The following is a 16,173-nucleotide window of genomic DNA, read 5'->3' on the forward strand; positions in this document are numbered from 1 at the left end:
AAGTTGGCTTCTCAATGGAGAAAATGAAAATGCTTACCTAAGTTACTTTCCTCAATGGCATACATATTCTTTGGGATGGAAGTGGTGATGGTGTTTAACTTAGAGTTGAAGAAAATTTTAAATTGTATGATCATTGACATATATGATCACCTCATTGACTAAGTAAATTACTGTGAGTTTTTGAAAAGTTCTTGTGCCATGAATACCATTCACGCTGTGCTTTGGTCAGTCTGAGAAGTATACTTGTAAAAGTTAGAGAGATTAGGTTAATATGACAGTGTACTAACCCCAGAATGTAATCTGAAAGGTGTGTTTCCCGCCATTGTGTCTTAATATCAGAGGGGGTCTGTGTGTGTGTGTGTGTGTGTGTCTGTGTGTGTGTGTGTGTCTGTGTATGTATAAAAGACAGAGGGAAAGAGATAGAGACAGAGAGAGACAAAGAAAGATTTGATGGCTTCTATTAAAAAACAAAACCAGATTTTAAAAATCAAGTATATTGGATATTAAGAAATCTGGGTCTGAATAATCAAGATTATACTAGAAAAACAGAATACTCTTTGGCTTATCGTCTTTATAGAAGGAAATATTTCCAATATTGACAAAATAATTGATTTTTGGAAAGTAAGAATCATTATATTCATACACCATGTGAAATATACCATGAATGCCAATTTTGTGTACTTATGTGGATGAATTTGGGAATGATGATATTCTGCACAGAATACATAATTACAGAAGTCATGTGAGGCTAATATCTGGATTTCTGCATTGTTTATGCATTTTACTGAGGTTTTCCATGAAACAATAGGAACCTGTATACTGTGTCACTTGTCTTTATGAATTCAGGATGTAGTTCCTCTGAAGTTTGATCACTAGAATATCAGCAAAACTGGGATAATACAAGAAGGGTTTTTAAGCCTAGTTTTGGTGAAAAATAGAATTGACAGTTTTCCTCCTATGGGCACAAAACATCTGAATAGATGAATTGATGTAAATAAAGTCCTCAAACCTGTTGCTTCTTGTTGCAAATAGACTAGAAAAAGAAAAAAAAATCAATTTGGGAGGTCACAAATGTCCCTTTAAAAACAAATTATCTGAAAATGATCTGGAATATCCATGAAATTAACTGAGAGGCCTCTTGACTTTGACATTATATGCAGAAGAACATAGGAAGTCGCCATGGACCTGTTAACTTGGGCTGTGGGAGCCTGCCTGTAAACAACACAGGTGTTTAGTTTTGATTTTATAGTTTTTATTTCATTAATACGTGGTTCCAGGTTCCAAGAACCTCAGAAAAGCAGCCCAAAGAAAGAGGGGGACCTAAAAGTGTTCTGGTGAATTCATTTCTCAAAATCATTGCTGATTTTCATTTTTCCTGAAACCTTTCTTATCCAGAGGTATCTAAATCGAGAGGTAGCTCAAACGAGCAGGATTATAGAGCAGAGTCTCTGTGGCCTCCTTTGTTTGTTGTTGTCTTGTTTCCAGGAACAAATTCTACAAATAGGATGTCAGCTCTACTCTGTATGAATTAGGCACTGACGTAGATCCTAAAGACAAAAAGACACGTTAGACAACCCTAAGGACAAAAAGACACATTAGACAATGTTTTTGTCCTTGAGGGCTTTTTGTCCATCCTTTTCTTAGTCACCACTTCCCAACGTAAACGTTATAGAATGACTATTTATCAAACTTAACTCCCTTTAAAGTCTTCCGTAAGGCTCTCCTTTACCCATTGTAAATGCAAAACAGACACCTCCCCTTTATATAGGGTTCATATGGAGTCAAAGCCATCTGGGACAATATTGATCTCATGTCTCCAACCCAGTTGATCACCTCATCAACACAACTTCAGTGTTTCCCTTATTTTTGAAGAGAGGTGGGAAGGTTAGGAAAAGAACATAAAGTTTCTATCCCCAGAAGTGACCTTGAGGTATGTTCCTCACCTTTAAAATAGAAATGACATGGAGGACATTGGGAGATGGAGAGGAGAAGGAAGTTGAGGGAAATTGTAAGGGGAGGCGAACCATGAGAGACTATGGATCTGAGAAACAACCTGGGGGTTTTGAAGGGGCGGGGGTGGGAGGTTGGGGGAACCAGGTGGTGGGTAATAGGGAGGGCATGTGTTGCATGGAGCACTGGGTGTTGTGCAAAAACAATGAATACTGTTATGCTGAAAAAATTAATTAATTAATTTAAAAAAAATAGAATACACATAGAAGACTGAATGTTTTAAGATTGATGCCAAAGCTTACATACTTGAAATTCAGTCACCCATGAGGAATGTCTAAGCTGTTGTATCTAGATAAATACCCACCCTTTTTGTTCCATACGTTGTTAATGTGAAAAGGTAGACAATGTTGCACATTTCCCACGTACATGTTTCTTATTTTTCCAGAGCCTCAAAAGCTTCTTGTGTGTGAGACATATGTACAACTATATACTTCCATTTTCCACCAGACATCCTAAGCCTGTAAAGAATTGTTATTTAATAGTAAATACGTGTGACAGCGATATTATGGTTCACACTGAAACTAGACAGAGAGGCCATTTCATTTGTCAGAATGGGTCAGGGACCAAGGAGAGATGTGAACCCAAGCCTCTTCAAAACTATCCATTTTATCTGTATTCTTAAGGGTGATGAGGTGGAAAATGAGTTAGGAAATAGGAAAAAGTAGGCAAGGATGGGGAAATTAATATTGAAATCAAAATCATGCTACCCGCTGGCCGCTGATTTGACCCGCGGGGCTCCGTTCACTCCATTCCCGTGGCAGCCGGTTCCCGCATTTCTCACCAAGAATCATTTTACTTGGGAGAACCCTCTGCAGAGAGATGTTAGCAGGAGTTTGCACCTGGCAGTCATACATTATGTGCCTAATGAGCAAATGAAATGTTTAATAACTGTACAGTGAAAATAAAGCTTAAAACAGTCAATTCCTGCTGAGGATGCTTATCTACACCTGATGCACGCGGCTGGGCCATCTCAGATCTTCAGCTTCATTTGTATTTTTATCCCCTCAGTGGGTCCTGCTGAGGAGAGTAACATTAAAGCCAAAGCAATGCTCACTTAATTAGTTGTATACCGGTGTAGACCCATTTATTTAGCATATCGACATCATGTGTTCTACCTAAGGGTCACCTGAATCACTTCGTCAACATGCACCCTGGGGAGGGGAAAATCTATAGTGGTTTTAGATGGAACATTTGTAAATTTAAATTTTTCAATTAATCATGGATAATGTAAACTTGCTGTAATTTAACACTGCCTATTTTTAGTTGAGCTGTCTGTTGTTAGTTTGAAATAAAAAAGCAGAACGACCATAATTATTATGCCTTTTATTAATAACTTTAAGAGAAAATGATAGAACTTTTTTTTTTTAAGAAAGTAGCAGTTTAACTCATAAGTTACTGTATTTGGATTTTAAGGATTTATTGGCTGGAGATTTCATTCGATTCATTTTTTTTTTCTTAACCATGGATTAACTAGTGCTTCCTGAAGCTTAAGGAGAGCAAAGAAATCCACATGTAAAGTTCAGTATGGGTAGAGTAGCTATATTCTCTTCCCTTGTAGAATGTTATAGTTAATAGCTTAAAGATTAAATTTTTTTTTCTAATATTTTATTTATTTGACAGAGAGAAATCACAACTAGGCAGAGAGGCAGGCAGAGAGAGAGGAGGAAGCAGGCTCCCCGTGAAGCAGAGAGCCCGATGCGGGGCTCGATCCCAGAACCCTGGGATCATGACCTGAGCTGAAGGCAGAGGCTTTAACCCACTGAGCCATCCAGGTGCCCCAAAGATTAAATTTTTTGACCTTTATAGCTATAAGGAAATCAAGACCCAAAGAAAGTAGGCTGCTGAGCCAAAGTTACAAGACTTTATGATTTGGTCTCGGAAGTCCCAGGTTAGGACTCTTCCTCAATATGTAGGTATTCATTTAAACACACATTCTGTGCCTGGAATTTATTGTGCAAAATATGTACACACACACACACACACACATATTTATTTTACTGTCATGGAAAAAAATAAATAATACAGGAAATCACAAACCTTTTGTCATGAAGACCAGCTTGATCTTCAGGATTGGGGACCCCTCAACTCTCAAAGACCTGTCTGCAAAAGACAATTTTTCAGAGCCGCGGTGCCAACCCTCTCACCACTCACTCACTGCCACTCTCATCTTGGCTCACATCCTTTCCAAAAGTGACACAGTGCTCTTGCTCACACCTGAAAGTTGTTCATATTCGGAAGTGATCACAGAGGATCATGACTGCCAGGTTAAGATTATATTAAATTAGTGGCTGAAAGGCATGAAAAAAATTCTTTTAACTTCTGTCTTTCATTTGCTTTTGCTTTGATATATTGCTCTGATAAAACTTGGAGAAGTTTCATTGAAATTTTTTTTTGTATTTAGACCAATCATTAACATAAGCTCAGTTCTCCCAAAGCAAAGAAATAAATATGAAGACTTATCTGTTGGTTACTCCCTAGATCTACAAAGAATAGGAAAAAACTCTCAAAACCTCTATCATTGCTCAACATTGAAGAACAGAGGTTTAATTCCCTGGTGTAAATGCTCTTTCTAATTCTTACTGTTTCCATTAGTTCTTTGGGAAGATAGGATGGTGGCTCTCTTTTCAGTGTGTCAAAACATCACTGGGCCCAACAAAGGCTACCATGCCTTAAGGCGGCCCATGATGAGGAATGAGTACACAGAGACTTGGGGGCGGGGGCAGGGCTGCCAGAACAAAGCTGGCTTTTAAACTGGTTTCTGAGGACAGTGTAAAAAAGATCAAATTGGGGGCTCCTGGGTGGCTCAGAGGGTTAAAGCCTCTGCCTTTGGCTCAGGTCATGATCCTAGGGTCCTGGGATCGAGCCCCGCCTTGGACTCTGTGCTCAGCGGGAAGCCTGCTTCCCTCTCTCTCTGCCTGCCTCTGCCTGCTTGTGATCTGTCTCTCTGTCAAATAAATAAATAAAATCTTAAAAAAAAAAGACCAAATTGCAGCAGAGGAAATGTGGCAATGACAACCCCGACCCCGTTATTAAAATCTAGGAAGGTTCAATATGAAGGAATGGCCTCCAAATAAATGGTGCCCCAACAATCACAATTCATCAGTAGGTGAGAGGCAGCAAGAGGGTTCCCAGTGTCCTCTTCAGATTGCACTGAGCTCCCAGCTGCCACTTTCTAATACAAATGCTAAGTGATTGCCCTGCTTTCTCACTTGGCCATAGCTTATGCCATGAGACTGGTGATTTTATATAAAGATGTTTGCTTGATTTCAATGGTGTCAGAATTTTTAAAAAGATTTTATTTATTTATTTGACAGAGAGACAGAGAAAGAGCACAAGTAGGCAGAGTGGCAGGCAGAGGGAGAGGGAGAAGCAGACTCCCCACTGAACAGGGAGCCCGATGCAGGGTTCAATCCCAGAACCCAGGGATCATGACCTGAGACGAAGGCAGCGGCTTAACCAACGGAGCCACCCAGGTGCCCCGGATTCAGAATTTAACCAGAGGGGCAAGACACTGATAGGGTCTCCAGCATAAGGTGAAGGAGTAGAGGCACAATTTCTGGTCCTGTGGAAGGATGGAAATGCAGACTAGAAAATCCAGACAGGAGCCACTAACACATAGTGAACTACAAGTACATAAGTAAGGAGAGAAGCTCAGCATGGGGAGCTTTTAAGGACCCAGTGTTCACCGGTGTCCAGGCTTGAAACATTGGTGGTTCAGAGTAGAAAATGCTGAAATCTACCCAAATGCAGACATAGCATAGAAACAGAGTTAATGCCCACCCAAAATCATGGGCATCAGCTTTTAAATACAGCATGTTTTCATAGAAGTCTTTGTTTCACAACATCTGTTCCCCTTTACTAAAGGGCAGTTTTGAAACCAAAGTTATCTTTTTGGCTACTGGTAACTCTCCTGGGAAATATCCCTCATAGTCTTCTTAATTCCCCATCCAGGAAAAGGTGAAAAAAAAAATTTAAGACCATAAAGTACCTCAGAAAAACCCTGCTAATGAACTCTAAAAACTATTCAAATTCTTCCCCAATACTGGAATTTTATTGAAATTAATTTGACCGTCATCCTTTGATCTCCAGGGACCTTGGTGTTCTGTTCAGCAAAATAAAGAGAAGGTCACTAGATGAACTCCAAGAGCCCTTAAGGGAATAGCATTCTGAATTTCTTTGAATCTGTGAATATTACTTGAGAAAGGCAGTCACTTGAGGTTTAAACACTCTGTGTGGTCTTTGAAGCCAAGACAATGTCTTTAGTTCTTTTTGTAAAAGGCAGTGTCTTGTATATTGTTCAACACTCAGTAGGCTCCAAATGTGTAAGTGTTGCCTGGACACTAGAGAAAATCAATTATAATGATCTTCTTTCTAATAGGTCTGAGTCATGGTACTCTCTAGGCATACTTGCATCGTACTGTAATACATTAAGTATTTTAGATACAGTATAATACACTGTGGCTCTGCCCAAGTGTTTAGGATCCAGGAGAGAAAATACAGCTTTAAAATATACTTTTATAGAGAAATCTGTAATTTTTCCACATGCAAAGCTACAAAAAAGATAGTCAAATAAATAGGGAATTTTACAGAACACTGTAAAACAATCTTTATTTTTGTATGTTTCCTGACATCAGGAGAAGTCAATGACAAAGGCAAAGCTTATTATTTCCTACATATTATTTCCTACATTATAAGCTCTGCCTTTGTCATTGACTTCTCCTAGTGTCATTCTCTTTGTAGATAACTGTTATTTAACTATGTATATGTATATGTATATAACTATGAATTGATTTACAATATGCATTAGATATACACTGCATGTGTTTAAGAGTTAAATTGTCAATTTTTCAGACATAATTTAGTTTATTAAAAATTTTAAAGCTGGGAGAGTCCGGGTGGCACAGTCCGTTGAGCATCTGACTCTGGGTTTTGGCTCAGGTCATGATCTCAGGGTCATGAGATGGAGTCCCATGAAGGGTTCTGAGCTCAGTGCAGAGTCTGTTTGAGATTCCCTTTCCTTCCTCTGCCCCTCCCTCTCATGCTCGCTCTCTCTTTCTAAAATAAATACATAAATCTTTAAAATATAAATATAAAATAAAAATTTTAAAGCTAAACATTTTTAAAATAAAATAGACTTCATAATCAAGAACACCTAAGTCAAAATTGAAGCACAAATAAATACATAAAAGCTATGTACAGAAATCTGTGTTAGTTTTTAAAATGCACCTACTCAATTAAATATAGGGAAGGAAGAGGTAGCTCATGGAATGTTCTAAGAGAAGCAGCTTTCCATGGCAATAAAGCTTAACTCAGGTTTAAGCAGAATATGGTGAACATTCTAGAACAGAAAATAAGCATACTTCAGGAAATGGAATTCAAAGTAGGGGTTCAATAGATTCTCAAGTTTCACCAGTCCTCTATGAAAATTCCTCTTTAAACTTTGTGCTTTCACTTCAGTGATTATCTACAATATTAATGTGAATTACACATATTGGAGCATCTGGAGAGCCATTTTATATCATCACTTTGCCAGGGGTTTTAGTTCCTGCCTCTGTATTTGAGTTTAGAACTAAGTGAACTCCAGGAACACTGCATTTCTAGTCGGAAGTTAAAGAGAAAATGATAGAGGTAGACTTGATATACAAAGAGTTTGTTCACATCCAATGAAGACCAGCTGGCATTACATTCTCCGGAAGAAAGAAGATTTTCCTCTTAGTTCAACCAGAGGAAATTGGTGTCCTAAACTGAGCACATAAGACAAACCCAAAATGACTTTTGCCATAGCAGTCAGTACCCATTTATATGGCTGTTTTGTTTTAGCCAAACCAGCTCACTCATCATATTAAACTAAGGATGTTAATCCCAATTGTGCTATTTTTATAGGACTTTGCTATTTAAGTTTAAATGTGCTTTGGCCTTATAGCACAGTATAAGAATTACACGCTTATAAAAGCTAGGCCACATGTTATGCTTGTATATATTTAAATAACATTTTAATAAAAGTTTAAATCGATGCTGGAATTTATTAGAATGTTGTTTTCCCCTTTATGTTAAAACCCAATTCAACCATGAGAAAATACAAAACAATACAATAAATAGTTTTTATCCTAAAGTTACATATAGTCTTTGAACTAGATTTCATGTTCTTTTACATTGTTTCTTCAAAAAGCTAACTTAAATTGAATAAGCCAGATCAACATATTAATGGTAAATCCTTAATTTGCTCAGTGGCATTAAATAGACCTTGGTACAAACCTGCCGGCCCTTTCCTAAATGTGTGAGGCTGGGTAAGTTACTTCATTTCTTCTCTCCACTTTAAGATCCTCATATGTGAACTGAAAATTCGCAAAATATTTTGTCAATTAAATATTATTAGTAGCTTACCCTCTTTGAACAAATTATAGGGACCAGCCCCTTTAATTACATGATCTTATTTAATCCTCACAAATTATCATTTCCATTTTACAGAAGAAGAAACAGGCCAAGGGGAGTTAGATCCGTTGACCAAGGGATTACATGGTTAGTACATAGTTGAGAGTTCCAGGATCTGAATGTAGACTAGACTGATAAATCCCAAATTCTTCCCCACTATGTTTTTTGGCCTAAAATGACTTAAAGAACTTACCATAGGTCTGGAGCTTATAGACACTCAGTAAATATTTCCTCTCTTAAAGAAAATGATTCACATTCCTCCTATTTCTATATTTCTTTTCATCTGAGCTACCAAGAACTTAAGATCACCCTCTAGTGATAAATCACTCCAACTGCAAACACTGGAAGTTTAAAAATGGAAGAATATAAGTATGAAGGAATTCATGAGAGGCCAAATAAATATGAAAGTATGAGAAAAGTTGCTATGTTATAATTTATCATTATTTTGCCTAGCATATACCCAATTGTTGGCCTCTTAGACTGTTCCCATTATTTTTTCCCAATAAACAAATGCCCACAATTTTTTTGATTGTAAAATAACCTCTGAGTTCTGTTAATTAGAATTAAATTTATAAAACTATGATCAAAACAAAACATTTTCCCCAAAATATGTAGTAATAGACCATTGGGATCATTAGAACTCAAATGTCATTTTTGATGGTACAAAAGAACTCAGGCAAACTTCTTTCCATGATTTAATTCAATACCCTCTGTGCTGAGGTTTTGGTTACAAAGCTAAGAATGACAAAGTCCGTAAGTATGTGAGGTATACTAGCTGATTCAATAAGCCTTCATAAAACCCTTATTTTAGGTAATAAGGACAAATTATATTACTGCTATAAGCTAAGCAGGATTTATAAGCAAATTTCAGACCCAAAAAGAAAAGGTATCCATTGTTTCTAACAGACAGAAATATCATCTCATAGAAACTCAGCAATTCCTACAAATTATTTTATTGAGAGAAGCAATACTGATCACAACAGAATAATATCTTTTTTTTTTCCCAAAAGAGAATTAAGAGTGAGATTCTATGAGTTTAGCCAGTAGGACTTTATTTTACTATAACGTCTAATAGTCATTTATAGATCAAGAGTGACCATCTCTTTTAATGGGACAAATATTCCTATTAAACAATTTAGGCTTTATTTGGGCAAGCTAGCACAGGGCTTTTTGGCCCAAAGCTGGGACTGGCACCAAATGAGTTCCCTTGACACTTTGTAGGGCGTAATGAACAGTCTGGAGCTCCCAGGCAATCTTTCACATTGTGATTTGGAATCCACTTGAAATTACATATGACTGGTGGAGCGTCGTCTGGAGAGGTCTAATCAGAATTTGTCTTCCATTCAGTAGAAATAAAATGAGCCCATTCATTGTGTCGTAATTCATCTCTATACCACAGAATGAACAATAACCCAAAATTAATGCCAACCCACTGGAGTTGGCTTCCACGCTTGAGAGATTGTTCCCCAGAATGTTTTATACATCACTTTCCTCACTCTGTGTTTTCTATTTCAGGGCCTACTCTTCCCAAGACTCATGTTAAGACAGCCTCTCTTGGGTTGGCTGGAAAGGCAAGATCTCCTTTGCTTCCTGTATCTGTGCCAACAGCCCCTGAAGTATCCGAGGAGAGCCACAAAGCAACAGAGGATCCAGCCAATGTAAGGCCATCCTTGAAATTTAGGCTGCATCAGGTGAAACAGTGATGGCTGCTATACTTAAAAAGCAATCTAAAAACTCAACAGACGACTAAAGAACCAGAGGAAATTGGTAGTCCTATGACTACCAATGATCATTTGATCGTGTGTGACTTTATATACCTACACATCCATATATGTCTATAGATGTATATATGTATTCCTTGCAATGAGTTGAAATACCTTGGCATTTGACTACATACATGATGATTCTTTTAAGCAAAACAAAAAAATAATAATAACAAAAAGCTATATTCTGAAGACTTTTCTGAAGTTATCAGACATGTCACTTCTAAAATCATACAGTAGCCTAGACGTATAGAATCGAAAAGAAGAAAATACAAAGTGAAGAAATGAAGGAAGGAGTTTAAGAGGAAAAAAGAGAAGGAACAGACATATTTAGAAAATAAGAGAAAATTTAGTTATTTGAGAGAAAACGTTTGCTAACTAGAGAAAAAAATAAAAATGTGATCAAATTAGAAAACTCAGAAAGATAGTCAATGGAGACAAAAAAAAATCTAAATTTTGAGAGAGCAAAACAGTTCTCCCAAAAATGGATTATAAAAGAGATTTGAAGAGATGTTGCCTAAAGACAGAGATTTAGAAAACTTTAGAGTGTTTCTGAATATAATTCAAGAGAAGGTATTTAAAAGGAGAAAAAAGAACTATCAGATCATATACATTGAAAAATCACAGTGGAAGGGGAGAAAAAAGATGAGAAAAACAAGTTAGAATCATCTCATTTGAATGAACAATAAATTTTTTCTCGACTTTATTGTTTTTGGTACTGTAAGCAATAAGATATTTTTTGGACATGGAAACCAGGAAATCTGGATATGTGTGTGTGTGTGTGTGTGTGTGTGTGAATGTTTGGCAGAAGTATATTATATGATTAATATACCTTTTGTATACTTCAAAAAAGATTCAAATTCATAGGAACTTATTGCACTACTTTGTCAGGATTTGGCTAGTTAGTACAGTTTCGTTTAGTTTCAGGGTTGTTGGCTATATCTCGTCATCTATGTAATATATCTCACCTCAAAAGGAATTATGTCAGGTGGCCCATATTTGTATATAAGGTTGGTCCTAAAGAGTGACAACCAAAGCTATAATATTAAAAGCAATAAGATTACATGTTAAAGGATACACAGAAATAGGGCAAATAAACTAGATCAGCACTGCCCTATAGAAATATAATGTGAACTATATGTGTAGCTTTCAATTTCTTAGAAGCCACATTAAAAGATGTAAAAATAATTGATATTTTAATACTGTCTTCCATCTAACCCAGTATTTCCAAAATGTTATCATTTCAACATGCAATAAATACAAAAAAATTGTCAAAAAGATATTTTACATTTTCATACTAAGTGTTGAGAGTCTGGTGTGTATTTTATATATATATATAAAACATTTCAATTCAGACTAATCACATTTCAGAAATCCAGTAGCTGCGTGATGCTAGTGGTTGCTGTGTGGGACAATGATAGCTAGATAATTTAAGAAAAACAACCCAAACAATAGTTAGGAAATGAGTTACCAACTGATCACGTCCCTTCAACCTCTCCCTTCATATGTAGACCAGTCTTTGAGCCAAACTGGCTACTTTCCATCCCCATTAAGCACTGGAGATTATGTGGTATATGACCACTCATTGGTATGCAGAGATTTCTATAAAAAGGTACCATTTTCAACATATTTAACATCATGCATTCTGAGCTGTTTCCTTAGTGGCTAGATTGAGTTAGTGCCCATCACTCAAATACTCTCCAGTGGTGTGCTCTGATGATCAATGGTATTTATTTGGCAGGATTAAATACACATTCTGACCAGGTAGTAAGCAATGCTTTCTATCCTACACAGAGCTACGACTCAGGTCTCATAGTTTCAATAACTTAATCAAACTAGTGACCGAGAATAATCAAGTAGGACAGGTCTGTATTAGTCAAAATAAAGAGTATGTTGAGAAAAGAAAAACTAATATTTATTGAGCGGGTAATACCCACCAACACTGACTGACTGAATCCTCCCAGTATTAAGCTGAATACTTGCCTCATTGAATCCTACACAATGAGGCAAGCTTGTAACTCCTGTTTGACACATAAAGAGACAGACTCAAAAAGAGCAAGTATATGAAAGAGTTGGGATTCTAATCAATACCACAGCCTTATTTTCCCCACTGGCTAGCCATCAGAATTACTTGGGAAGTTTAAAAAGAGAAAGATTCTATGGGGTGCCTGAGTGGCTCAGTGGGTTAAAGCCTCTACCTTCAGCTCAGGTCATGATCCCAGGGCCCTGGGATCGAGCCCCACATCAGGCTTTCTGCTCAGTAGGGAGCCTGCTTCTTCCTGTCTCTCTCTCTGCCTACTTGTGATCTCTGTCAAATAAATAAATAAAATCTTAAAAAAGAGAGAGAGATTCTAGCCATCTTATATTTTTTTAAAACATTTTTTTAAAAGATTTTATTTATTTATTTGACAGGCAGAGATCACAAGTAGGCAGAGAGGTTGGCAGAGAGAGAAGGAAGCAGGCTCCCCGCAGAGCAGAGAGTCTGATGTGGGGCTTGATCTCAGGACCCTGGGATCATAACCTGAGCCAAAGGCAGAGGCTTAACCCACTGAGCCACCCAGGTGCCCCTCTGACCATCTTATATTTAACTGCATCTGAATTCCTGAGGACAACAATGGGGATATCTGTTCTGTGATAACTAATGATCTTATATTACTAATGACCTGATTCTCGTGGCTGCCAGTAAGAGTTCTAAAGAGTTTGTTCACTAACACTTCCAAGATTTCCTCAGTTCAACCTCTTCGATGTACCCACCAATCAAATGTGCTAAAAGATTGCCTTTACAATTATGCATATAGGCAACTCTGGTTTGGGGTGAGAGTTTTGTTTCTACGTACAAACTGAAGTCATACTCCTCAGGCCTTTCATTGGTCAAGGCAAACAAAGCCCATCAAACTTCCATACACACAAAAAAATACCTACATTGTGTTATGAAAAAAAGGGACATGGTGATATGCATTCTGTTCAGATCCTGCTGGGTTACCCACAGGAAAGAAAAATGAGAGTAACATATTGAACATGTACCATGTGCTGGTCACTGTGATAGTCACTAAACAGGCCACAAGGTGCTCAGGGTAGCTATGAAATAGATGACCACCCTCACTTTATAGCTGAGAAGAGCTGTGGGTCAGAGAAGCTCACTAATGTATTTGAGACCACACAGTTCTACACAGGTAGAACTTGGTGTGAAATGAGATTTTTTTTTTTTTAACTTTAAAGCTTTTTCCTCAACACAGGGATGGTTAGTGAAACACGATGCAATCATTCCTCTCATCGCCGCCTCTTTCATTACCAGCATCTTCATTCCAGTGGATTATATTCTGAGCACAGCCTCTTGCTTTGGCTGTGGGCCACTGTGTCATGCTTGGTAATACAAAGTAAACCAACTAGATGTGGCCACTGCCTTTGTAAAAGCGGGTATCGATGTTCACCTGTCCTGACTCTTTGTTCTCGTTCTTTCTGCAGGTATATGAACAGGATGATTTGAGTGAACAAATGGCAAGCTTGGAAGGGCTAATGAAGCAACTTAATGCCATCACAGGCTCGGCCTTTTAACACATCTTACCCAGTTGATGAGGTGTATTTTCCGGGAACTTTGCAGCATACCAATTACCCATAAACAGCACACCTGTGTCCAAGAACTCTTAACCAGTGTACAGGTCAACCATCAGGACCACTCAGTTATGGAAGATCCTGAAGCAGTTCAGAAGGAATAAGCATCCCTTCTTCCATAGGCATCAGGAATTTCAGAATGATTACCATGGGGTCCCTACACAAAAGCAAAGAGACACCCTCACTGCACTGTCAAAGCTGAAGCTGCTAGCCTAGTCCTGGGTCTTTGCCACTGCAGTGACCACGCTGTCATAGCTAAGGTTTGGGTTTTCCTTCACCGAGGCCTGTCATTTCCTTTCTGTGTAGGTCTAGTCTTACAAAATGCAAGTGCATTACCGAAGCCTGTACCATGCCATCGCAAATCAGCGCAAGCTCATTATTTTGTTTTCAACTTCAAAGTACAAAGCACCCACGCAAATTCTCTCGCTCCATAGCACCAAAGGATTGGATGTTTTCTTGACAGCACAAAAAGTAAATAAGTAAACAAAAGGCAGCGAATGCTTACGTTTTGTATCTCAGACATTCGTCTTGCACAAGTGGTAGATATTAGCCAGTGGCTGTAAAATTCACCCATTTTAGCAAGTATTTGTAAATCCACCCTTGGTTAATATTTATGTCTGGAGAATAGGAACATAAAAATCTGCAACTAGGGGCATCCTGCCAGCAGCAGTCTGTTTCCTGAAAGAGGATACAATACACAATCTTCTCAGACACACGGTAATTACATGCTTAAGCTTGTAATAGACACTTTTCAATTTGGGTGGCTTTTGTGCCATATCACACTGTGATGATATTTCAAAGCTTCACCGTGGCCACCTTCCTCAGAAGTCTGGCCGGAAGAGCTCCCCCCACCCCCTTCATCCTGTCCCTCCCTGAGTTCTCCTTGGCAGCCAGCCTTGGGCGAGGTGGCCAGCTTCACATACTGCTTGGCCTCCTGACCATCGTCCCTGTCACCCTCTGTGGAAACGGCAGACTCCCTGAGAACAGGCCCTGAGGAAGGGAAGGAAAATGGAAGGCAGTTTCAAACAGTACCTACTCTTGTGTGATGTCACTTCCGCCAACAGGCTCCTCACTGACTCAGAGGGGGCAGCATTGGTCACTGGCGGCCACCAGGCCCTGTTGTCAAGGGAACCTTCTACACTATGCCTGCCCAGAGTCAGAGAGGAGCAGAGGGGAAGGTGCCGCTTGACCCTTCTGACGCATTATAAATCGGGTGGATGCTTTTCCGAGCTGCATCTTCATTGTGAACTAGAATTTTAAACTTCTAACGCCATGTTTATCTACGGCTTGGAACTAGGTGAAATTAAGAACATTTTGTGTGCACCCTTTTAGTTTCTGAATTTCCAGCTGCATTTGGAGTTAATCCCTGTTTATGCAGCTGAATTGCCAAAAGGGAGCTAGTTTGCATATTTATCAGTTAGGCGACTTGAAAACCCAATAAGAGAGTTTCAGCTGAATTATTCCTTTCAGCTCTGTCTTTGATTTCAAGCTTGAGTAGGTCATAATTTTAAAAGAGCATGGAAGGGATAGGATCTTTACAACCTAATAGCTCCTTTTATTAGGTGGGTAATTATATATGAATCCCTGAATAAAATATTTTGAGCAAAATGGCACTGTAACAGAAGTAATAATTCAGATTATTTTTTTACAGTTTTATGTCGGGAAGGAAATCTGATGTCAAAGAGAGGGCTTGTTCAAATGGTTCATTAGAAAGTCCGGTCCATTTGTGAAATTGCTCCTTCAACAAGAGTGCTTATTCAATTTGCTAAGATTTTCTTGAAGTTCTTCTGAAGAGCTATGTGACGTTATTCTATGGGGCAGATGACTCTTCTTCAAAATCTGGGCACTTAGGTAGACAACCCTCCACTGACCAGGAACAAGGCATTTCCTAATATAATACTGAATCTTGCCGAAATAATTCATGACTTCAGAAAATGTTTACTAGGCTAGCTTTCCCCCCTCCCGTTTCTTTTTTTTTTTTTTTTTTTTTTTTTATATTTTATTTATTTGACAGAGAGAAATCACAACCAGGCAGAGAGGCAGGCAAAGAGAGAGGAGGAAGCAGGCTCCCCACGGAGCAGAGAGCCCGATGTGGGGCTCGATCCCAGGACCCCGAGATCATGACCTGAGCGGAAGGCAGAGGCCTTAACCCACTGAGCCACCCAGGCGCCCCCCCCTCCCGTTTCTAATACTAATAAGGAATATTCTCTGATGGTATTTGTTATCCAAGGAATGTCAGCCTGAGTGCTTTGTTTGGAATGGGCTACAAATCTCAAATTTCAGATTGAGTCACATCTTCAATCTATAGACTGTATCTGGACAATCAAGAGAACTAGCATTCTTCACAAAATCCTCG

The 16,173-nt window shown here is 38.4% G+C and overlaps 1 protein-coding gene across 1 annotated transcript in view; it reads left to right on the forward strand.

Annotated features, from left to right (window-relative positions):
* The window catches only part of DCC (DCC netrin 1 receptor), a 1,182,017-nt gene extending 1,166,249 nt beyond the window's left edge, over positions 1-15,768 (forward strand). Inside the window, exons 28-29 of the mRNA XM_046024141.1 lie at positions 9,958-10,100; positions 13,671-15,768. Of these exons, the coding sequence (XP_045880097.1) occupies positions 9,958-10,100; positions 13,671-13,760 (233 nt within the window). The 3' untranslated portion in view covers positions 13,761-15,768. The remainder of the gene's footprint in view (positions 1-9,957; positions 10,101-13,670) is intronic.
* Positions 15,769-16,173: the final 405 nt, after the last annotated feature.

The sequence above is a fragment of the Meles meles genome, chromosome 12 (genome assembly GCF_922984935.1).
Source record: "Meles meles chromosome 12, mMelMel3.1 paternal haplotype, whole genome shotgun sequence".
Classification (NCBI taxonomy): Eukaryota; Metazoa; Chordata; class Mammalia; order Carnivora; family Mustelidae; genus Meles; species Meles meles.